Source organism: Osmia bicornis, chromosome 15 (genome assembly GCF_907164935.1).
Source record: "Osmia bicornis bicornis chromosome 15, iOsmBic2.1, whole genome shotgun sequence".
NCBI lineage: Eukaryota > Metazoa > Arthropoda > Insecta > Hymenoptera > Megachilidae > Osmia > Osmia bicornis.
In genome coordinates, this window is record NC_060230.1 from 6,304,992 (window position 1) to 6,328,791 (window position 23,800).

General features: G+C 44.1%; 1 protein-coding gene across 2 annotated transcripts in view; it reads right to left on the reverse strand.

Annotated features, from left to right (window-relative positions):
* Nucleotides 1-23,800, reverse strand: part of LOC114880857 (dual specificity protein phosphatase 10-like) — a 47,010-nt gene continuing 23,210 nt past the window's right edge. For both annotated transcript variants that reach the window (XM_029197312.2, XM_029197313.2), the window contains 2 exons: nucleotides 6,789-7,181; nucleotides 1-4,122 (listed from right to left, as the gene is read on the reverse strand). In XM_029197312.2, coding sequence (XP_029053145.1) covers nucleotides 3,809-4,122; nucleotides 6,789-7,181 — 707 coding nt within the window. In that variant the 3' untranslated portion in view covers nucleotides 1-3,808. The remainder of the gene's footprint in view (nucleotides 4,123-6,788; nucleotides 7,182-23,800) is intronic.

Consider the following 23,800-nt stretch of genomic DNA (forward strand, 5'->3'; position numbering starts at 1 on the left):
TTTGCTGAGAAAACAAATCGACCGCAAGCGTGTGCGATTTACATTTTTATTCATAAAATATTTTCTAATTCAATTTTGATATGATACAATGGTCTCTGTCCTCGCGTATGCGTATATTTTACGTTATATTCGGCTGTACATTAAAAAAAGAAGGAAAAAGAATCCGATCGTACGACAATGTTTCCACAATGTTAACGAATCACCCTCGCGCTTCCTATCTATCCTAAGATGTGTACACAGCTGATTATATCATCATGTATGGTTGTGTGCAAACCAGGAGATGTAGAATTGTGTGCAACTTAAGTTTCCCTCGGTCAAAAGGAAAGTAAAAGATAGGAGACATTTTCCCCTCGGCTTAACCTTACCAAGAGGAGCTTACGTTGCACCAGAGTGCACATACCAGTGAAAAAGAACATTAACAATAAGAAGGATACTTCGATCTACGATAAATCACAATCGCATAGGCAGAAGCAAGACTAAACAAAGCAAAGTCCCGGAAATACATAGTACACTGTTATAGGAACATGTTCGATCGCATAGATTAAGTACTCCGGTGACATTGAGTGCTTTAAGATTCAAATTTTGTCGAACGACAGAAGAGCAACGCTTAAGACTTTTATATTTTATTCCATTTTATGACTCTGCTTTATCTGTTCTAAGACGATGTTAAACCGATTGTTTATCGCAGATCGACTCACGTTTTATTGTTGAAATCCTTTTCTTATTCTCATAAACACTACCATACGTATCATATATTCTCACAATGCAACAGGTACAGTGCCCAGCTCACTGGCCTTCCTTAAGGAAAACGACAACGCTGAAGAAGACTGAAAATTCCCTATATCGCCTGTCTCTTAGGGATCCCTAGCGTGCTCGGTAGTTACTCCCTCTTGATGCCATAGTATCTATTACAGCGTCGATCGGTATCTTTTATTTTCGCGAGTGCCTGTGTCTTTGCTCTGCGGTTATTTACAACACTATTCGCTACACTTTTTACAAAGGTCTACACACGAAGCGTCACGACGTTCCGTTACTTATAGGATGCCAACGTGGATTTATTTCCGTGACTCTTCGCGATTTACAAGAAACAGAAAAAAAGAAATGAAGGCGACGTCTCTTTGATATGTACCGTTTCCTCGAGAAGAATTAGAGAATCTGAAGGAACTTTCTCTGTCTCGTATGCTATACATACGTATATATTTATCTATAATTTGTGTCGCGAAACGAATAATTGTTTCACGCACGACAGGTCTCTTTTCTCTTATCGAGTTTTTACTTTTATTGTCACCAGTTTTGAGTCTCTAAAACGTAGAAAGGCATATCGGTCTCGGTGATTTTACAACGGCTGCTCGGTTCGATTAACAGCGGCGACGATTGTCGGTCTTATATATATGTGTGTGTATATATATATATATATATTCCTCGCAACGTTTTGCGTTCAATTAACATCCTTTAGGCCATTTGCTCGAGGTATATTGACGATCGAAGTGGATATCACGCGTACGAATATTCATCTTTCTCGTTTTTAATTGAACATCGATTAACTCGTGAGTTTATTAGAGAATCAACGAGAGGATTGCTCGTTGTCGGTTGAAGTAAAAAGCGATTACAAGCTAGATACACACATCTCGGTGGCTCAAACGAATCATGCTGGCCGAGAAGAGAAAACGTTTATTCGTTTCCCGTACAACTTCTCAAGTCGATGGAAATTTCTCTTTAGCGTGACATAATTCGTTCGAGTTGCACGGTACATCGATCTCGAACAATTCGTGAGTGTGAAAAACGCGTGGGATAAGAAGAAAGTTCTTCCCCCCCCACGCGATATAGTAATATCGATGAAATGAATTTTCGTTTTTCTTTAATCTTATCGTTATTTACTTCATCAATTACCGTAGAGAATAACCTGAGATAGATACACAGCGATAGGTTGCATTTCGTGTGTGCATTCGTGTTGCACAACACTTGATCCAATACCCATGAAACCACCAATGGAGAAAGTTCTCTCGTACACGAATCATTTGAATTCGATGACCGTCAATCGATCAAAATGATCTGAATACTATTTTTATTTTGTTTCTTTAACTCGATGTAGCTCGTGTGTTACGTTTATTATATATATACACGTTTCAAGATCAACAGACGATATAATAATAATTTGGTCGTTACATCGAACTTCACTCGAAGCCTGAAACTCGTCGAATTCGAACCAAAAAAAGAAAGGAGAAAAAGAAAAAAGAAATCCGTGTTTGGCATCTTATTCCCGGTTTAAAAATCGTATCCTGTCCCCTCGAGTCGTCGACGACGTTACAATCTAATTAGTTGGCGGGCTCACATTTGAACTGAATCTCTCCCTTGCGTTCAATCTTTCTTTCTCTCTTTCGCAGCTTATATCATATCATCATTACATATCCCAACAAACGACTAGATCACGATGGTTGGATCTCAACCAGATCCTTAAATGCTACGGAGCTCGTGGTCAAGCTAATTCCAAGTGAACGATATATTATTTTTATCAAATATAAACCACTTCGCTATCAAATAATATAACATACGAATACAATGATACAAATAGGCAAAGGCAAAAGAAAACGCAAATATTAATTAATATTGATCTCGATCGACGAACATTTACCATCGTTTTTAATCACTTACACGCGCGTTTCTCGACGGCGAACCCTTCTACACCCCCGGGTGCAATTATTCACGCGGACATAGATGAATTACACGTGTGTGTGTGTGTGTGTATGCTATATATATATACATAAAACTACAGAAACTGTTCAATTCTACGTGCGCAAACAGCGTTTCAAGCGGTATCCCCGTTATTTAAGGTACTTGTCCAAGGTCCCATCCCTAAACGCAGATGCGAAACACGGTGTCAATATTAAACGCACCCAACAAAAAAAAGAACATAAAAATAAAATAACGCGAGTAATGATCTCTTTTGAACGAGAACGCTTTACGTGTTTAAAAAAATATACATGTAAAAGCAGAAACGAACGACAAAAAGAAAAAACGAATACGGTAAAATCATTACGTATGTTTGTGTATATAGATCTTTCCCAATAGAACGAACGCCGCATCGTTAAAATTAAATGTACATATTCTCGCTGTGTACAGAAATGATGCCTACGTAAAAGAAATTCACGACTTTTCGTGGCGAACGCGAGTCTTACATGTATTTGTACCAACATAACTACGGAACACTGTCGCGTAAGTACACCTTTCGCGACGATCGCACCAAGCTTCCGTAACTTGCGCCGCGTGAACGTCCATCCTCTTTCTTCTCCCCATCGGAAAAATATAAATAATAAGCGGGATGTGGAGGTCGTGACGTCGACGAACGTGTAGGGGCGCGCGTGTCGCGAAGACAATCACCTTCAGTCCCAAAATGAGCGACAACGCGCGGAACAATTTTTCATCTCGGAAGGCCCCTTACGGCTACCAAGGTCGAACGACGCCTCTCTCTCGTCCTCTTCTTCCTCGTTTCATATACGTTATCCGGCGAATAAAAATAAAAAGTGTCTCTGTAAATCAGCCTTTCCCGTTTCCCGGGAGCGACAGCCAAGGCACGTGGTGTAGTCCGAGTTCTCTTCGCAGAGGAAACAGGAAGAAGGAACGCGAGTTCGATTCGTACGGATGTACAGGATATGTGTGTTTGTGTAGTGTCTTTCGACAAAGCGCTGACCGGCGCGATGTCACTTGTCGCCTCGCAATCGTGCATCGGCTCATTTTTCGATTTGCTTGGAAAACCCGGTGTCGCGAAAAGACCGGGCTTTGTGCCTGTTGCATACCCCGTAGGGGCACCTCACACGCTGCAACCGGACGTGACCTCCTCGCTGTTCTGCTGATGCGACCAACGACACTGGTGACAACTCTTCGGCTCCTCCGGGGCGGATGCCACTCCACCGGACGCCCTCAAACCTTGCTCCAGCTCCAGCAACTGACCCATGAAATTCAGGTTAGGACTTATGATGGGCCGCGCGTTTTTCACCAGTTTGTACGCCTCCACCATGGACAGACCCTTGTGCCGCATTATATACGCGATCGCGATCGTCGCACTGCGCGACACTCCAGCCTGGCAGTGAACCAACACGCTGCTTCCGGCTTTCCGGGCTTCCTCTGTAATTTAGGAAACAAATGTCTTTGTTAGATCATCCTAAAGTTCCTCTTTCCGGAGGAGTAGATTAGATACGAAGGCAGCACTGGCTGTGAGCAATGAAATTTCACTTCCACGATGATTGAATCATCGAGAAAGAGAGGCTTCGACTCCGTTCCGGCCGAGGAGATTCGTACTGCGTAGGTTAGAACTACTGCTATAGGCCCGAAAGATGGGGGTCATCGACGCTGTCTCGGACCACGTCATCGAGAATTTCTAGGAGGTGAATTACGAGAACGAGCGAGCGGGTGGGCAAAACAAACGGTACGTGCCAGCTCGTTCGGATGACGCGAGATCGCGTTGTTGTAAACGGTCGAACAAAACCGACCGTGTAACCCAAACAGGCGATTCGGTTACGTAACGCGGAGGGACGCTATCGTATCGCCAATGAGTCACGTTGACGCACGCCTGTATCCAATGTAATGTACTACATACAACGCCGAACGGAGCATGAGAGCCGCTGCAAGTGCACATGCACACGCACGCTGGACTGCGAGCAGCGGAAAAAGCCGACGAATGTCCCGTTTTTGCGGAACAATTCCACAGAGGTTTTCGATTGAAAGAAACAATTATGACTTATGGCGATGGATATTCGAAACTACGAAAGGGTTGCACCGAAACAAATCAGAGATCCAACTACCCTATAAAAAAAAGGAGATAAAGGGACTTTTGATAAATATTATCCGTCAATTTCTACGACACTGCATGGCGAGAGATAACGCCAGACGTTTTGAAAGATATATCCCTGACCCGTTGTTGCCCGCAGCGTCGGCGCCTAATCGCTAATGCGTGGCTAAACGTCGATAAGCAGCGGGACCAATCTTATCTGCGCATCGATGCTCGCGTAATAGAAGTAGTTTAGGTAAGCGTTAGTGGAGACACGAGGGGGTGCATCGGCCCCTAAACGCTGTAACACACACGACGGCTAGGGTGTCGTACGTGCGATCGCTCGTGTAGACCCCGCGAGCTGACATCTGCTATGAGTCACAAATGACGAATGGCCAGACAGAGACAGAGAAAGCAGGGAGAAAATCAAGAGTCGCGAGAGACAGGAACCGCGGGTAGGGAAGCGAAGGGGGTATAAATAAAGGGAGAAAAACGAGAGACGGCTGAAACCCTTGCGGATGAAGGCTCGGCAGAGTCGAAGCAGAAATTCGAATGAATTTAGAGGAGAGAGTAGGGTGGATAGATATTTCGGTAACGCATAAAGGACATATGTGTACACAGTGACAAAAAGCTGCGACACCTGTCGCGATTCCGTAAACGATATCGTGTTCCAGGAAATCCGCTGTATTTCTGCCTCGGCGCCATATATTTGCTTTCTCTTAAGCCATCATTCTTCGAAACGTAAAATTAACAGTCGAATTTGATAAGCGTAAAATGAAAAAAAAAAAATTTTGAATTCCATCAATGACATTCCTTCCCTGGTTGCATACGCGCACGCTCGTTTTTCCCTCATCGACGTTGCACCAGGCGGTTCGGTTTAACGGAAACAGGGTGTAACTAGCCGTTTCCGGTGGACCATTCACCGTGCGAGGACTAGAAGACGAAAGGCTTCCATTCATGAAACCATGAGTCATGGGTGTACGCGCGAGCGCCATCGAATGCACACTCGTAAATCCCCATCACCATGGTGTGGCCCAATGTCGGCCCTCTTCGCATACGTGTTCTGCGTTTATTGCAACGCATTCTGCTGTCCTGTACGAACGTAGCGCACGTGTGCATCGCGCGCACACACACACACATGCACACGCGACAAACGCGTACCCAGAAGGGAGAACCCTACCGAATGTGCAACTGGTGGAATGCTGTACCTGGCCAACCGTCCCCAACACCCGTAGGGACTGTTGCGTGAAATGAAGGGCACCTTGGTGCGTTGACCGTTAAGAAACCTCTCGATGGAGGACAAACAAAAGCAGAGTTTAACCCTTTACAGACCCGAGGACCGTTTCGACTTATCAATTGTAGACGAAGTTCTGGAGGTCAAAAGGGGAATTTACGCAGAAATAAACTAAACTCTTAGATTGCTGCAGACGATTTATCCTCTGCTATGTTTTCTGCATTGACCCAATTGCGATGTTAAATTAGGTCAATTAGACGGGACGAATAAATTTCGAAGTCTGAACGGGGCGAGCATGCGCAGAAGTTGGAACGCGGCAAATACAAACAACAATAACGATCGTTATCCGAGGACACACCCATTTCGTTTGAAAGAATTACTCATCGACTGAGGCTAATACCTCTCTGTCACAGCTATCTCTTCTCCCGATGAATTAAACGCAGCCTCCTCTCTTTGGAACTCTAACCTTCTGACATTTTACACCGTCAATGCAATTAGACCAATTTGTTACAGCACGTCTGATCCTTGTATTTTTGTTGAATCACACGCAACAGGTTCAACAGCGTCAATGGAACGACCACACGTTCGTTGAATGTCAGTACGCGTTGCTCGTTTCGACCTATTCAATTCGCTTCTCTTGTTATGCTATGAATGACTATGATATTTGCTAAATCCTCTTTATACTTCTCCACGATTTATGAGGTACGAGTTTTACCGTTTTATTAATCAGTGCTGCCCGCACGGAAATAAAATCATAATAACAGTATTAAATAAAGAAAGTACGCTTACCGATAAAGTCGAACGCCTCCTCGAAGTACTGCTTCAGATTCTGATGACCGGAATCCGAGGCAGGGATCTGTCTATAGGTGATACCCCTCTCCTCGTGGTAACCAGGTAGTTGGGAAGTGACGTTGAGGACTCTGGTGGCGCCTAAGGCGCGGAGGAGCTGAAGATCAGCTGCGTCCCTACCGTTTCCAAGGTACAAGAACGGTAGGACACGAGAGGCTGGATGACTGTCGATGTCCGCGGGTTGGGGTGTCGGTGGTCCGGACAGGCTCAACACTGGACAACCTGGTCCTGGACTGGGGCAACCGCTGACCGTCGATGGACCAGCTCCGCCTGCTGGGAGAAGCGTGTCCTCGCAGAGCTCCCTGTGCCGCCTGTGAAACTCCTTGTGTCCACCTGGAACAAGCAACCAGAAAAACGTGTTAGTTAGAAGTGGAAGGCTTTCGGGTGGTGCGAGTTCGTTGGGTGCCTAAAAGGGACCAGCTGGGGAAGGTTCGATCGTGGGAACCGGCCGTGAGAAGTATCGGGTTGCTATGAACCAGACGATACACCTTAGAGGTACAGGTTGTGTTTACCCGATACTTTACTTGCTCATTGCTAATCGGTTTCCGACAATTTTTGACGGATCGATAGACGAGCACTAGCGAGAAACTTTTTACCGCGTGTCCATCTGACGGCGAGCGCGGAAACTATCGCTGTAATTCAATGTTCGCGAATAACCATGATCGATGATGGGAACAAACGTGTCCTATATGATTCATGGATATTCAGAACTGGACTTTGTGTGCTGAACGAAGGATTTTTAACGCTCAACAAACAAAAGTGATGAGTACAACGAAGGAAATGACTCGAGTGTAGAAATTCCATTCTCTTTCCGTGTTCGTTCCGCGGAACACAATGCAATGATTCAGCGACCAGTGAGCCGAATTTTGGTCCGGAATTGTGTACACAGCGATTTCTAGAGAAACACGACGCTGATACACCTTTTCCCGTGTAACAGGTTCGCCGGTACTTCCGCGTGTTAAACCTGTACCGTTCGCGATGTAACCTGAAAGAACATTTTATCGAATTCGATGCATCTTTTAGAATCAGGAGAAGGCTCTTTGTGATCTTCCACCGTGTACTGTCCGTGATTCTGGAAGCCCTATCGGAGCTACCCTGTGAATCTTGATTCTTGAAAGTCTTCCGGTCTTAAGAAACGAGGACGAAGCGGTCTTGAAGAGCGAGCAAAAGGCTCTACCAAGTTTCTTTGAATTCTTTCAAAGAAATTTAACCGTTCTTGTTCCACGCAGTGCGAACCCTTCTTCGACCCTACCCTCGTACTGTTCAACACGGCTGAACACTAATATCTTTACAAATAACTCTACACGGAATTGATCTCAACTTCCTTATAGCTTCTGATCGAGGCAGCTGTCCGCAACTGTAGACACCGTATTAGAACCGAGAAACTCCATCAGCCGCGTGTCTGGACTCGTGTACAGACAGGCGAAGAGGAAGCTAGAGGAGGAAACGAGGAACCCGCGAATAAACGGTCGGGATAAAAATAAAGGAACTCCGGCGATAGAGTAGGATGACGAGAGGAGGGGAAGAAATGTGGGCTAAAAGTGTCTTCCTCTCCTGACCTGCAGCTCGTAAGGCCTGGCCTGGCTCAACGATGAGTCACTCTTTTAGCCCCCTGCCGTCGCGCCGCCATGACCGCCAACCCCGTGTGTTGCCGGTGTCGTGAGGCCGATGATTATTCCGCAGTCACCGCAACTAAACTTCCTTTCGGCGGGCAAATGAAGGGAGAGGTCCTTCCGGATTCGATCCGCTATATTTGCGTTACAATTTTCCTCCTTACCGATAAGCCTATTTCGTTCGCCATACGAATGTAATCGAAATGAGCAAACGTATCGATTTAAATTTTGCCCATAATTTGACTTTGTTTAAAATGTAAATCCCAAATCGAGAACAAAGGTGTATGTATACATATTTGAATAGCACGCTGGTCTGAACGGGTGACTTAACCAACTCGCCGGAAGTGTATTCAAGAATTGACATTATAAGGTTCGATTTGACATTAAAATGAGCCGATCAAGGATTAAGGTTCGAAGAGGAGAATGTTACCCATACAACGGCGTATAAGTAGATGTAATGCAATTCCGTGACCTAGTCTTAAGGCGTCCGACCGGAAACCGTAAATTTAGCGCTAGACGTGTCGAACGATGTCTCGTATCGACGACACATGTACTCTAATATTTAACACGAGGATCCTTAAATATTTGACTTTTCATGATAAAAAAACACTTTCCCTATGTGTTATTTCATCTCAACGACGACAAATCGTTAAAGACAACGGTTTTTAGTTTCTTTTTTTAACTGAACGAGTTTGAGAGAAACGCAACAGAACTCGTTACGATCTAGATATGCTGAAAGTGTTACAACCGCGACGTTTATCGATACACGAGGACAATGGTTTCAAAGAAGATTGCAAATTAAAACGCAACCTGTTGTGATCCACTGGAGTCATGGTGAAATATATCCAACGCCATGGTGATGCACACTGACGTCACAAGTTCACGTTTAGAGCATCGCGATACCCAATGCGCGATCCTGTCGGTGAACAAACGGTAATTAGGCTTAATAGGTCGCAATTATTAAGAAAAGGGGTACACAGATGCGTCTTCGTTCGCAGGCCATTGGCCTGATTTTACACAGCGGCTGGCACACGCGTGATCTTTACCCGCTGACGCGTGCTTCTCGTTTTAGTCCGGGAAATCTGAACTTACTTTGGCAACGTGCTCGTAACGTGCCTTTGAAAACCGGACGAGCACATTTGTCTCTAATTAACGTTGCACAATTTCGCATCCTAGTTTCGCCAGTCGGTGTTTTAGGAATGAAGGTAGCGATGACGATCTTTCAGACCTGTGCTAGAGCTGAGTAATGATCTAATTCAACGCGTACAGTGGACGATATAATAGCCTTCCCTAGGGAGGACCACTCTGCTCGACATTGTACGTGTTCGCACTCTGAGTAATGCTCCAATTCAAACAAGTATAATCTGAATTAAATGAAATAACATCTGATCGCATCGAGATATTAAGTCTGTTAATATATGATCACCCATTTAAGGGTTAATTTTAATGATCTAAGAACCATAGATCCTACCTGGCTAGCATCGTTGACGGAGAGTGTATATTATAAATAATTGCGAAGAAAATCAAATCGTTAAGAAAGAAATCCTTAACTTAAATTTCCTCGATCTGCAATTTCCCATAATTCCAACAATTAAAAAGTAACATTTTTTTCAAGCATCAGCGAAACCAGAGCAATGAACCTCGTACAACTTGATTGTTATAATGACCCAAATGAAGCGACCTACATTCTTTCGCTGCGACGATGCCATGCACTCTCTGTTACCCATCGTGTGTGCACGCTCTATGGGGCCACGTTCTCTTTGCAAAAGTTATCAATTTCAAATATTCAAATGCAAAAACATCTTCCCATCAGCGATCAAGCGAAACGCATCGAGGGAACTCATCGTGCTGACAACGGGTTAATGTTTGAATATCTGCGATGTGATTTAATGCAGAAAAGCGAGAGAGATCCGATTAGAGGGAACGTGTTCAAACGCAACGCCTCCTGGGGATCTATGGTATTCGTAATTCCGCCATTCTCGAGATTAACTCGAAACGAGTCATCGGGCACGCATTACACCTAAATCTACGATACCGAGAGGACTGAGTCATCACGCGAGAGATTGTATTTACCCGCGTGCCTCGTCCAACTTCGTACTTATCCCGCAGCCGCGGCGAGAAAGACGTTTCAGAAATACCTTTGACCATAGTCGTCGAGTGACGGTGGAAATTAGGTGACCGAACGGTACACGGGTTAACTATTTCGTAGCGAGAGATGCGATTAATCCTCGCACCGTGTCCTCGATGATTAACAATAAAATTTGCGGTAACACCGTAACGCATGGTTAAGGGTCAACGTTAGATGGGATCGCGCGATGCCGCGAATATTCGAATATTCAAATTTTTTAATTTTGAAAATGACCCTATATTAGGAGAGTTAATCTGATTCTTTGGGGGTGACAATCACAATACAATAACAAAATATTAAAATTAATTAATTTATTTTAAAAGAATCAATTCAGCCTTTGGACGAAGAGATGCACCAAAGACTGCAATAAAAATTAGATTTCTTACCCCAGGGTTCGAGATTTTCCAATGGGACAAGCCTCAAAACGAGGCACGGTGCTTCCTTCTTCATCCTCATATTTGTTGTGCGCGAGATGATTCCCTCCACGATTCCCAACAGCTCTCACCTCACCATTTGACACACACAAAACAAACGAATTTCTCGTCCTCGATCACTGTCGACGAAACTCCGAGTATCGCGCGGTTACGCAAACCGACGATTACGAGAGAAAGAACAATTATTCTTTCGCTCGGCACTCGTTAACCGTATCCGTTCAAACGTATGTTCTAACTTTTTTAACGACCAGAGACGAAACAAAGCGTGTTTACGCGTTCGCTTCGAAACAGGGATAGATACGTGGCAAAAGCTGTGCTCGCCCTTTTGCTTGTTGGCGGGAGACTGCTGGCTAAGCGGCACGAGAGAGTTTACATGAGGCTCGACTGGATGAGTCATCCGGCTCGACTCTGATTGGCCGACCAGTTCGTGACGTACGCGATTTGCGGACGAAGAGAGACGAACGTAGTCGAGTACGCCGCTCCGTCTGTGTACCGTATACTCGTCCTTGTCGTTCCTTACAGACGACGCATCGTTTTCTCTCTTTTCACGTTCTTCCTAGTTTCGCGGGGCTTCGTGCATTTCGTTGTAGCGACACGCAATGCTCCGCGGCGTCCTATGACGACCTTGTCCCGCGACTTGCTCGTAAATACATAACGTAACGCGGCTTAATTGCCGAAGCATCAATAATTAATCGACTTGTTGGTAGATTAGAATGGAAAGTTTGAAAGTTCCCGCGAATCTTCCGCGTTCGCGCCTAACGCGCGTCGATCATCGATGATCCATCGGCGTTTATATTCATTCTCATGAATTCATGAATGCAGAATGCTAACTATCTTTATGTACTCTTCATTATAGGTTATCGAATGCATTGCTTTATTAAAACTAAAGTTACTTAATTGGAAGGACCTCGCTTATAAGGGATGACTGAGATCAATCCTTACCCTTACTATGCCTTGGTAGTTTGTTAATTCATAAGTTTTTCCACGATTCTTCTTATAGGATCTCGTTCGAAAGCAAAGAAACACGGATAGAACTTCCTTCCGTGATTTCTTATCCAAACAAAGAAACCGGTGGTCGTTGGTTATTTATAAGAATTTTTGGACGGTCAAAGAAAGTCGAGTACCAGAGGGGCAACACAACGAGACGGAAAGATCAAAGGTTGTCTTTTGCTGGGAGTAAAAATAAATCGAGGCATTATGCGTCTCTTTCGAATACAATGATTCACGGATCTGCACTGGTGCTAGTCGACGACCAATGTTACGCAATTTTGCCCCGCTAAACTGCCGTCTAATTTTACAACTTATCGTGCTCCTTTAACATTTATGAAACGCGCTGTTTGTTGCTACTCGTTACTCGGCCACGTGTGACCCGCGGATCATCAATGATGAACCGACGACGGGACCATTAACAAGATCGCGTTTCGTGAAATCCAGGCTGGTTGAATTTTACGCGGTGATGTGTATTCCCGTCTCGTCATTTGCATACAGCGCCCCAAGGCTTTGTCAGATATTTGCTTTTTGTTTTTCGCGCGCAATTTTTGCATTCTCAGTGCAGGAAACTCGTTCCCATATGTCACTTTAACTATTACCCCTAAAATAGGAAAGTGATAGCGAGTCAATGCTATCCAGGATTTCCTGGTCCACGAGACACGTCAGATTTTGGAAAATCCAGGCTCGTAAATCAAGTATGATCTTTTAGCACCGCAGTGGGTTATGGAGAGAGAGATTATATCTTGCGGTCGCGATACAAGGAATCAGAATGATGTAGATTAATCAACGTGATGGTTTCTTGAAATTTTTACCTTTGAGTCATTCGAGTGATCACTGCCACATTTCGTGTCTCTAATATTTCAGATTCTTCCTCATCAGGATAGTTGAAGATTAAAAAGTACATCTCGATCTAAGCTCCGGTGATTCATCTTTGATCCAGCTAGTGTCATCGCTGGGATTAACAAGATCTCGAGGGACACTGTCATTTCTCAGAGCAAAACGGTAGCGAATCCCACGAGGAACGCCGACAAATGATTCAATTCGACACGCGAGATGGAAATCCCTTCAAGGCTAATGACTAAACGTTTAGAGGGAAACATTCGCCACGCGATCATACGTATCGCGCTTTCTCAAGAATCGACAGACGATGCAATATTGTCATCGAGCAAAAGGAAAACAAGGATCTTACAAGCGTCATCCAGTACCGCCCATTCCGAACGCAGGTATACCCATAAAATTCCAGAGAATCTGTCTATTCCAGTTCGTGATGTCATTATTAGCTGACGATAAAAAATTTCTGGTAAACGAATGAAACAATCGTTCCGTCTCTCCGTCGAGAACATCGCGAAATGCGAAATGAAAATCAATAATTTTGGACCGAAATAGGAATTCCAGGATTTTTCACCATTGACCATCGGTTTGAAAACAACTTCGACAGGATTAGTCAGCGAGGAACGTGGCTAAAAGTCGAGGTTAGTCATTTTCGAGCTAGATCATCCTCTGAAAAATGTTCTCGATCTAATCGGGACGATGAGGGACTTTGATTTCCAGCGAGTGCACTCATTGTCAATGTCTGACGCGTTTCGATGATGCAACGGACGATGATAAATGTGGATAATTATTTCATGTGTATGCCGGGCATGTTTCAATATCGTTTTTTAGAACTGGGTGTAGTCATCGCTTCGATCTGATAAATTTAATATCATCCTTTGAAAATATTCCGCTCGAATGTCCATTGAGTGGCACGTAAATAAATTTAATATGGGACACCCTGTAGTTCGTTGCATGGTGGTAGGAGGAATAGACACCTACGTTCTATTTTTAGAGCCTCGATTTTTCCTAACACCTTTAACAGAGATCTAATCAAAACTATATTAGATGACTCAACCAGCCACGCTATATCGGTCATAATTTCTTGCTACGAGCCTTGCCCTCTTTAATCCCGTTAAATGAATTAGGAAAAATAAACGAGCGCTTTTCCATCCATCGTTGCTTTCTATATGATTCGATTCTTATTAAAGTGCAGGTAATCGAAAGAGATGCGCGCGGTGAATTCTTAATGATTGATTAATCATCCGATTCCTCGGTGCGCGCATTCTTGCTCGATTTCGAGTAATCGAGAGTACAAGTGGTGGTAAATCGATTCGCAACGAACAAGATCGAGGTATTCAATACATCGACGTGAATCAAATGGTAAACAGAGACGATATATGACGCCGTTCTTAGCGTCTGGTAATACGCGATCCACCATGATTCACCGTGGCGCTCGACGATGTATTGGGAATAAAGTTCATCGATAATACCGGCTAAATAGGGACGATGTATCGATGAATACAGACATCGATGGAAACTTTTCATGAAATCATCGCGATAGATTCTACTTTTAATCAATTAGAATTGTTGGAAACTCCATACACTATTGTTTCATTATTTCAATTACCGTGCGTCGCCGACTTTCCGGAGAGATCCTTGAAGAGTTAGTTTAGCGAAACAAAGGATAAGATTTTGAAATCCCAGAGTCTAAAACCTTAATCTCGGTGAATATTTCAATAATTAAAGAAATAATGAAATATGTTTTTATGAAATCATTGACGTTATAAGAACGACCGCGGTTTCGTGGAATACGAGAGACGCAAAAGTTGGTATCGATGCTCAATGCGGTTCGCTGTGAGTCACAGTTTAGAGTGCCTAGTACTCGGTGACCATGAATTACACCGCGTGCTTTTGTTTACCAGCTTTCATGTTAGCTAGTTGGCTTGGCGGAGTAGCGTGATTCAGACGCGGACATTTATGCAAGATTTACATAAGTCCGCGATCCTTGCCGCTTGGTCCAGTTCGTGGAAGAGCCATCGATCATAGACGCCATCTTGAAACTCGCGAAGTTGTCCTGTGCGCCGTAAAAATGGCTTCTAGTTTGCCCGAAGTGTCCAAGCAATACGTGAACACATTTTATTATTCGCTTGTCCTTTGTTTTATATTTGTATTTCGTAAGAGGAATTTTGTGCTGCTCATTAAGAGCTAATTAAGAGAAGAAAGTGTCAAATGTATCAGAGGTGCAAGTAAAATGATGGCAGGATATAAAGTATCTTTTCTATCTTCTTTCTATTTGTTTCTAGCTGCCTTTCCAGAGACGATTAACATTTTAGTTTACACGCGTCCACTATGTAAATCTGTCTAGTTAAGAAGGTTTACCGCTTGGGAGACAATAATTTCAACCGCTTGCCAACACGGCGTACCATTTCCTGTCAAACACGTTGTTTTAAATCGTACATTATATCCCGTGTAACCACACGTACAACGCGCTATATTATATTCAACCACGACAATTTTATCAATCGACTGACTATTTATAAAATATTCACCAAACCTCCTACAAGAATATCAATCAACTTCGAAATGAAATAATTTTACCTTTATCGAAACAATTCCATGTACTGGATAAAAATAAAAGAAGGGATAATGTTGCTATCGATCGACACGCGTCTCTAAGCGCCGCAATTTCCGCATTTATCTGCTCGATTAGTCACGCTCGACTTTTAGCCGTTCGGCGATGGCAATAACAGCGACCTGTCGCGCCAACGGATAGCCTATTATTACACGATAAAAATTGTTTGTACACGACACCCTCGATAATACGGATTCTCCATTAATCTTCGATTAATCTTCGTTCAATAAATGTGACTCATCAGGGAGGAAAATGCCAAAGAGAAGAGTCCTTAAAACTCGTGGCGTGTGAGTCACGAGAAACGAGCTTACTGCTCCATTTCCTTTTAATCTATCGTTCTTTGTGCAATCGTTTTTCCTTTCAAATTCACTGCTCTCTACTATCGTTCTAATGATTTCAAACGAAAATCTGTAAAATCTCTTAATTCTTCCAGATCGAAAGATAGAATTCATACGGAAGGTCTGGTTACCCGGTGATCCACGACGATCATTGCACGCTCGAGCAGAAGGGTGGCGAATATTTATGTATGCCCGGCGCGTGTTTCTCGTTAAGTGATTCATTCATGCTGGAATCCATCGTGATGCGTTCCATGCGTGTGTTCGAGACGAGGCTACACGGATTCCCATCGCAGCCAGGACTCATCAGCGAACGAGTGTGGCAGGTGGTACATGCACGATGCATCGCTCTCCTCCTCGCTGGTTTCCCTTCAGGAAGCGCAGTACGTTAACCGCGGATTACGTGTACACCGTCGCCTCTGTTTCCCGCTTTGTAAACATCGTTTAACCGGTCACTAGGGTGAACGAGAAGCAACGGTACGCGGCGAACGACCGGCAACCCTTTCGCTTTCACTCGGAAACGACCTGGTCCAACGGAACTTGGTGAAAATATTTTTGGGATACACCGTGTAAAACGACACCTGTCAACGAGGGATCCCCACCCTTGATAAGTGGAACAGGGTAGAAAGGGTGCCCGTGATTGACTTCGATCGGGGTGGTGAAATATATGGCTGTATATCAAGAGCGTTGCACAAGAATAAAATATACCACTATTTTATGAAGTTTGTATCAATGTATGCACACGTCTCGTAGCTGATCAAATATCATTTCAAGAAATTAATCAAACACCTATCACAAATAATCGTCCGTTATTGTTGCGTACACCTGATATCTATAACACTTTCGTTTGCCAATAAATATGATTGATAAAAAACAGCTATTGTAACATGAAATGACAAAAATAAAGTCGCTGAGATATCTCTGGTGCTGTATTGAATAAACCTTACCCCTTATCATTGATTTGAAAGAACGGTTTGTAGCAATTAAGAGAAACGGTACCGTGTCTCTTTTACGACGGACATGCCCGCAGGCAGGTGTGTGAAAAAAAAAAGAGGAATTAGTATTCCTTCGAGGGGTGAAGCTTTTCGACTAGTTAGGTGACTACTCGATTTATCGTCGGCGTTTATCGCGACGCTTATCGTTCAGGTGCTAGCCTCGATACACGGCTGTTTAGTCACCCGATTCAGGGGAAAAAGGCAAGAAAAAAAAGGAAAAGAACGGACGCGGTGTGATAAGAATAGGTCGGCGTTGATAAAAAGGAAAAAAGAAAGAGCAATGATAACGCGAGACGATAAGACGAGTCTTGCTACTTATTTAAAAAATTTCATTAAATTTCTAGGACATCCTAGCGTGTGTGAACTCCTGGGGATGTCTCGTTCACCCTAATTTTATTAGTTTACAAAAAATTTCCATTTTATTGCTTGTCACGAGAGAAAAGGGACGGAATGATCGTGGAAAATCGGAAGCGTTTATGAATCGGAGCGGAGGATGGATGAGAGAGTTGATAATCGACCGGGTCTGCGGATCACCGGGCGAAAATCAGTAGCCGTGAACGGAAGGGGGACATGGCAGACATGAGGGCCCGTCGGATTCTGTGATTTATTCGAGAGTGGTCCACGTTCTGTCTACGCTCGTGCCACGAATAGCCCCACGTAATCATACCGGCTGTGTGAGTCAGCTCGGGATCGTAGTAGGAAACGGCTGCGTTTTCGAAGGACGCCCGACCGAGTACGCGACGCTTTAACTTCGTTCCCGCATTCTTTCCGCGTCCACGCACCACACAGTCTGATTCATTTCGCGCTAATAACCTCGCACGACCCTGAGACTCTATTAACTTGCTGACCTGCTGCTCTCTACCTGCATCTCGACGATCTGGCGACATTTTTGATTCATCGATCATCGCGTGGACACGGATCTACGAATGTGTTGGATCATCAATGTCGAGCCTCTATCGTATGACTGCATTGTTTAGAAACTTTTGCTTGTTTATTTATGTTTGTTTCGTTGTCCGTGGAACAATGAGTCATCCGCTAGTGGGTGGAATACTAGAACTTTGTTGTGGTTCTCAGTGACTATACATAGGTTGTTCCTTTGTCTTTTGAGTACTCTGTTTATTTCAGCTGAATTAAACCACGATGGCGTGGAAGAAGAAGATGTAGTGGGTGTTCTAGGAGGACTGAAGTCATCTAATGATAAGTTTTAGGTGCCAGAATTGGTATTAAGGAGAACCCCTTCGGTGACAAGTGTATCCATTAATGTAATACCAAATTTAGAATAAAAGTACCTATGATCTGCAGCCAGCTAAGCGTTTTGATTCCCTATATGCTTCGTTTGCATTAATGACAGATAGCGATCGATTAGTCAATCGTGAGTAATTGAAGGAGCATTCGCGGGGAACAAAACACGATCACCTGGAATCTGCATTCCCTGACAGCTCTCGCATTCCTCGATCCGACATTGGACTCGAAACGAAGCACGCGTTTCCTCGACACCTCGATTACGAAACGTCTACCGTGCAGCTATTTCACTCGCCGATGACACTCGTCTCGACCGTTCAATCTTCGTTGCATAATTGATTTGGTCTCGATGCATCATCAGTCTTTTGTGTGCTTTTGTTTGACGAACAGACCGAGGCAAACAATGCCCGAACGATCAAAGAAACGATACGCTACTCGAGTGGAAATCTATAGGGGATGATGAGTCATGGATTAAAGTTAGTGTTATTCGTTTTATCGGTCGCGTCGCCACCTCTTATCGACGATTAACCCTTCCTTCAAAAACAGAAATGCTTTTTCAATCGATCCGAAACAGTCTCGGAGCACGTTTTATTTAGTTTGCCGAGGCGATTCAATCCGGCACCCGCATGAAGCGAACAGAGAGAAAAAGGAGGCGCAATCGATATTTCCAAGTTTGCTTACGAGCAAACCAATTGTGTCAATTTACATCAATTCCAAGCACGCGCTGCTCGAGCGTCATTGCCGAGCGAATTACTTGTGTTTTCAATTAGCTTTTGGTAGAATGCGAAACGGTGATTCACGATGAGTACCAAGAAACGTATACCTTCGATTCGATGATGGCGCCCTGTCGATCAATAGTGACACCAAAGTCAGACGAATATCTAATGAATGCTCTTTTTCATATTTTACTCGCGTGCTTTCAGCATCTATCCATTTATGACAAAAAGAAACTATGTCAAGTGTAAGCAATGCCTCATCAGTGAATCACAATAGCGAACAGAAAGCACAATTTGCGGTATGTCCTCCTTTTACCGCTTACAGGCTGAATCGCCTTTTTCCACCTCTCGTTTCTTTTTTTTTCTCGTACAAGCGCAACGACTTCTTCGAATTTCGATTCGCGATATCGATTGTCCCCTGTATGCACAGGTACGAGGGCCGATCAGCAAATAAACCGAGCCAGGTAGCCACGCCACTTGGTCACTGCTGCGAGTGCGCATAAATCAAGCGACAAGGAGACTTCCGTGAGCTTCTTTAGTCGGATAACACTCGCGGTGACTTTTTTTTCCCCTCTAGGGAATTTCAGGCGTAATTGGGACCTTCGTGGCAGCGATAAGCGGGAGGACCAACCGTGGTATTAATAAGAATTTGAATGCGAGATAAAGCTCTAAAGGTCTTTCACGGGCTATCGAGAAGGGATAACAAGGGATTCTCGGAATTGCTATAGATAGTGGAATTCCAGTGAACGGAGGGACTTTTGACGCCTCGATTGGTAAGTCGTCGGTCTAATAGGGTAGCGTACCCTCGTTATGATAACAGAAGTTTAAGACGAGAGTTAGAAGTCGAACAAAGATGAAAGATTCTGTGACTTCGATACGAGTTCCGCGATTCTACAAAGATCAAAGTGTACATACGTTTATGTGCTCCTTTCACCCGTCCTTGGTAATGCAATCATTGTCGCCAGCTACCCTGTGTCGCTCGTAAAATCTTTGCCTACGCGTAACAAATCCTATTAACGTACGGTTTCACGGTACGCGTGGTCAATGATTCGGGTAGAATTTGGTAAATCGTCTAGAAACCTCAATGGATATTTCTCGCTAGCAAAATTTGTCCAAAGCAAGAGGAGTGGAAATGAAATTTCCCATTTCTATTTTGAAGAGATCGTAGAGAAAGCGTTAATTTATTTATGTAACAAGTGACGATAGTTAAAAAATTACGAGAACAGCTTATATGTGGGCTGAAATTTACGTACTGTCTTGTTGATGATAGGCTTCGTTGAAGAAAATGAAATTTGAAACACGATTCGATCGTAAAATCTCTACCTACGTTAGGACAATAGTTGCATCGCGCAATGTTGCAATTACCGATTTCTACATAGCCTGCTTGATGGGATGCTTCCTTCAGTGTCGCCAGTTCCTTGCAACTTCTCGAAGAACCAAGTGTTAAATCAAAGGAGAATTTAGAAACCATTACACGATCAAGCGCGTGCTTGTACTCATTCGCGAGGGAAATAAAGCGATCGTTAAAACGGGCAAACGTAACGGTGGAATTAAAAGGAGGCATAAAGTAACGCCCAAAGTGAGAACCAAAGTAATTTACGTCTGATGGTTAAGTAACTGGAGAGCTCGTAAGATCTGATTGCCTGAACGAGAAGCAACGATCGTGAGGATCTCGATTCCCTCGTAAAATCTCTGCCCACGATCGTAGAGGTCAAGCTCGTTACTGATGATGTGAAAATCTAACCGACATTTCTGTCGCTGAATAAGATTTACTTCTCTTTCGTTTTCATTTAAATTTCCTCCCATTTTCCTAAATTAATCCTTCAACATATTTTCTCCCATTCTATTAAATTAACCCCTTAATATATTTTCTCTCATTTTCCTAAATTAACCCTCAATAAGATTTCTTTCTTTCTCGCTTTCATTTAAATTTCCTCCCATTTTCCCAAAATTAACCCCTTAACATATTTTCACCCATTTTCCTAAATTAACCCCCAAAGATATTTTCTCCCATTTTCCTGAATTAACCCCCTAACATATGAAATCTTGTTAATTAATCTTAATTGAATTCCTAGAAAATCTGTTAATTCACAAAACAGGAAACCAATGAAGGGATGTTGCCCAACCGCGAGGACAAGGATTCTCAGATCCTGTCTCTTTAGCACACGGACCTCATAGACAATCCTGTCTAACGTATTGCGCGATGTGGAAATAACAACATCGTGGATTGGCGTGGTCGAGAGAGGTGAGACGAGGTGAAGGTGCGAAGGCCATGCGAGGAAAGCAACCCGCATCGCGAACCGCCCTCTTTACCCTCCTGCACCTCTTCGTCGTTTCTCGTGCAGGTCTGCCAATGAACGGCATTCCAACGGCATCTCGGCTCACTCACTACGTTCATTGTCGAACACACACCGTGTATCCCCCCGATCAAGTCCTGCCTAAACCCAGTTCTGGCTCGATCTACCTGTCGTTCGTTCTTTCACCCCCCTACGCACGGACAATGGGCAACTGGCTTTCCTTGAGCTTGCGATTTCAATCACGCCACTTTTTATCACGGTACTCGAAGAATCCAACCTTTCTTTTCTTACGAATCCATGGTGGATCAATGGGGAAGACACCATTGGAACTCTTGTACACCTTTACCGAGAGAAACGTAACATTTCCAACACGGTTCCATTAAAAAGAAGTAAGAATTCGACGCCTGAAGTCATCGCGACGCTCATTGTTCACGGTTCACGATCGGTAGAAATTGTTTTGCGAGCGCAGTGACTGCACAAAGAAAGAATCGGTGGAACGGTGAGTCACATCGAGTGTACTCGTTTATTGACACAGAGGACGTCTGTTACTATAAAAGAAAAATGAAGAAAACAACCATTTTCAGTGAGCGATGGACAAAAAGAATTGTTTCTGTGTCGATGATCACGTCTCGTATGATATCATCTGTCCAAAATCGTCGACAAAGAGGATTCTACTCTTGTCGCATAGTAATCGCGCAAGGATTGCACTTGTAAACGTACACGTTTGACTCACGGATCAATTTAAAAATCTCAACATTTCTCTGCTACCGTCATTCGATACGATGCTTGCACTTCAATTCACCTCCTGCAATTATCCGGACGATGTTTGCTGTATCGATTGGAATGACTCATCCATCGGTAATTAACAGATGTTACTTCAATCTCTTCAGACGTCTCAGGAGGACAAGACGTCGCTTGTTACGACGCTCGTACAGATTCAGATCGCGTCTCTTTCGAATAAGTTTATTTTTTCCCTCGGTGTCCTTACCGAAAATGTATACCCACGCTCCTTATTTATAAAAGCAGACGGACAATGTATGCAAATTTCAACGTAATAAAAGTTAAATTGGTATCGAGCTTGAAAACAAGTTATTTATTATACGCTTTCATATTCTTAGAATACACGATGGTTCCTCTGAACCCCGAACGTCCCTTCTAAGAATATAAAATTAGATAACAAATGACTTGTTTTTAAATTTTATGGCCTTATTTTTTTCCTTTCAAAGGATCAAGATTAAGAGTATTCTAAATATTGAACCTTATTATGCCGCGACTACCGTTGCAAACAAACGAACGTCAGCATAATTGGCAAGACAACCGTATCAGTTTCTAGAAGAGGCTTCTGCAACCCTTAATAAATCTCTGCCGCGCGACAAATGGGTCGGTTTTCCAAAAGAACGCATCGCTTTCCCAAGAATACTCCGTACCATCATCCAGACAAAGGTGTCCGAGCGTGTCTCGAGGTTGGTCGTCGCGAAATAAAACGCCGTTCGTCGACCCCGTGCACCAGCTGACGGTGTTTCAGCTCGCGCCGGTTCCTTTCATCCGCCTTCATCCCGCTCGATGATTCACTCTCCCGGTTCCCAAAGTGGCCGGCCGAATGGGAGACGAAGGACGAACGATGAGGACGTGCCTAACAGCGTGTGGAGCGTTCGCCACGCTCCTTTTTTTTTCCTCCTAACTTCCTCCTTTCTCTCTCTCTTTCTCCCTTCGTTAAGGATCCGACATCGTTAGAGAGGGCGAGAGAAAGACGAACCGTGTCCCCGGGGTTCGTTCGTTTAATCCGCGGAAACGCGTTTGGGAGAAGGTCGAATCGAGCGTCAGGGGAACGGTGTCTGACCGTTTTATTTCACCAGCATCGAGACGATGACCTCACTGCTCATTAATGCTCGCCAAGTTGGCTAAATCGGGCGTCGCTGACGAATCTGGCACGATGTCCGTGGCGCTCGGACACCTTGTGCGAAAAATTTCAACCCCCTGCACCGCCTAGTTATTCACGGGCTTCGGAATTTGACAATCGCGACACATAAAAATAGTCGAGTTATCGATGCAATTTGCTAAATAAACGCTTTATGCATGCTTTTCGAATGACCGAGGTGCCATTTCTTGGCACTGTATTCTCTCTCGACTCTTCGTCCTCCTCGTTTTCTATTCATTCCCTCTGTCACGAGACGTCGACGATTTTCCAGCTTACCGAGCGTGCCAAGTCTACGCAGATCAAACGACACGCGTCAAGAGAGTACAATACACCAGTGAAATTTGGCCACGAGATGATTTCGATCGAGCTCGCGAGTGCCAGCAACGGTTTTGACGGATGAAGAGCTGACACGAGTATTTACGACGCGTCTCGTAAGGAAGAGTTTTCGCGTATCTTGGCAAGCGACGAGGAACAATTTTCGTGACTGTCATCCGATGGAATTTCTCGGGGAACAGGTCGATCGGACATGAAATCACTGGCGCTGGACAGAAACGCTCCCGTTCCGCTCCAGTTCCCTTACTTTCACTCCAGCGGATGAAATAGGTGCACAAACCGGGCGCCTCTCGTCGGTGTCGCGGCAAAACCGATGCGACAGAAACGCGCGACATTAGAAAGCTGAGTCTCTCGAAATCGATGGAATTTCCCTGTTAACGCCTCGATAATTTCATACGATTCAAGTGTTCTATAGATGGAATCGAGTAATTACAGGTTTTTGATGATTCTGATAAAGGAAATGGCACCTCTCTTCCAAAGAATCGTCGGAAGCGAACGGATCGAGC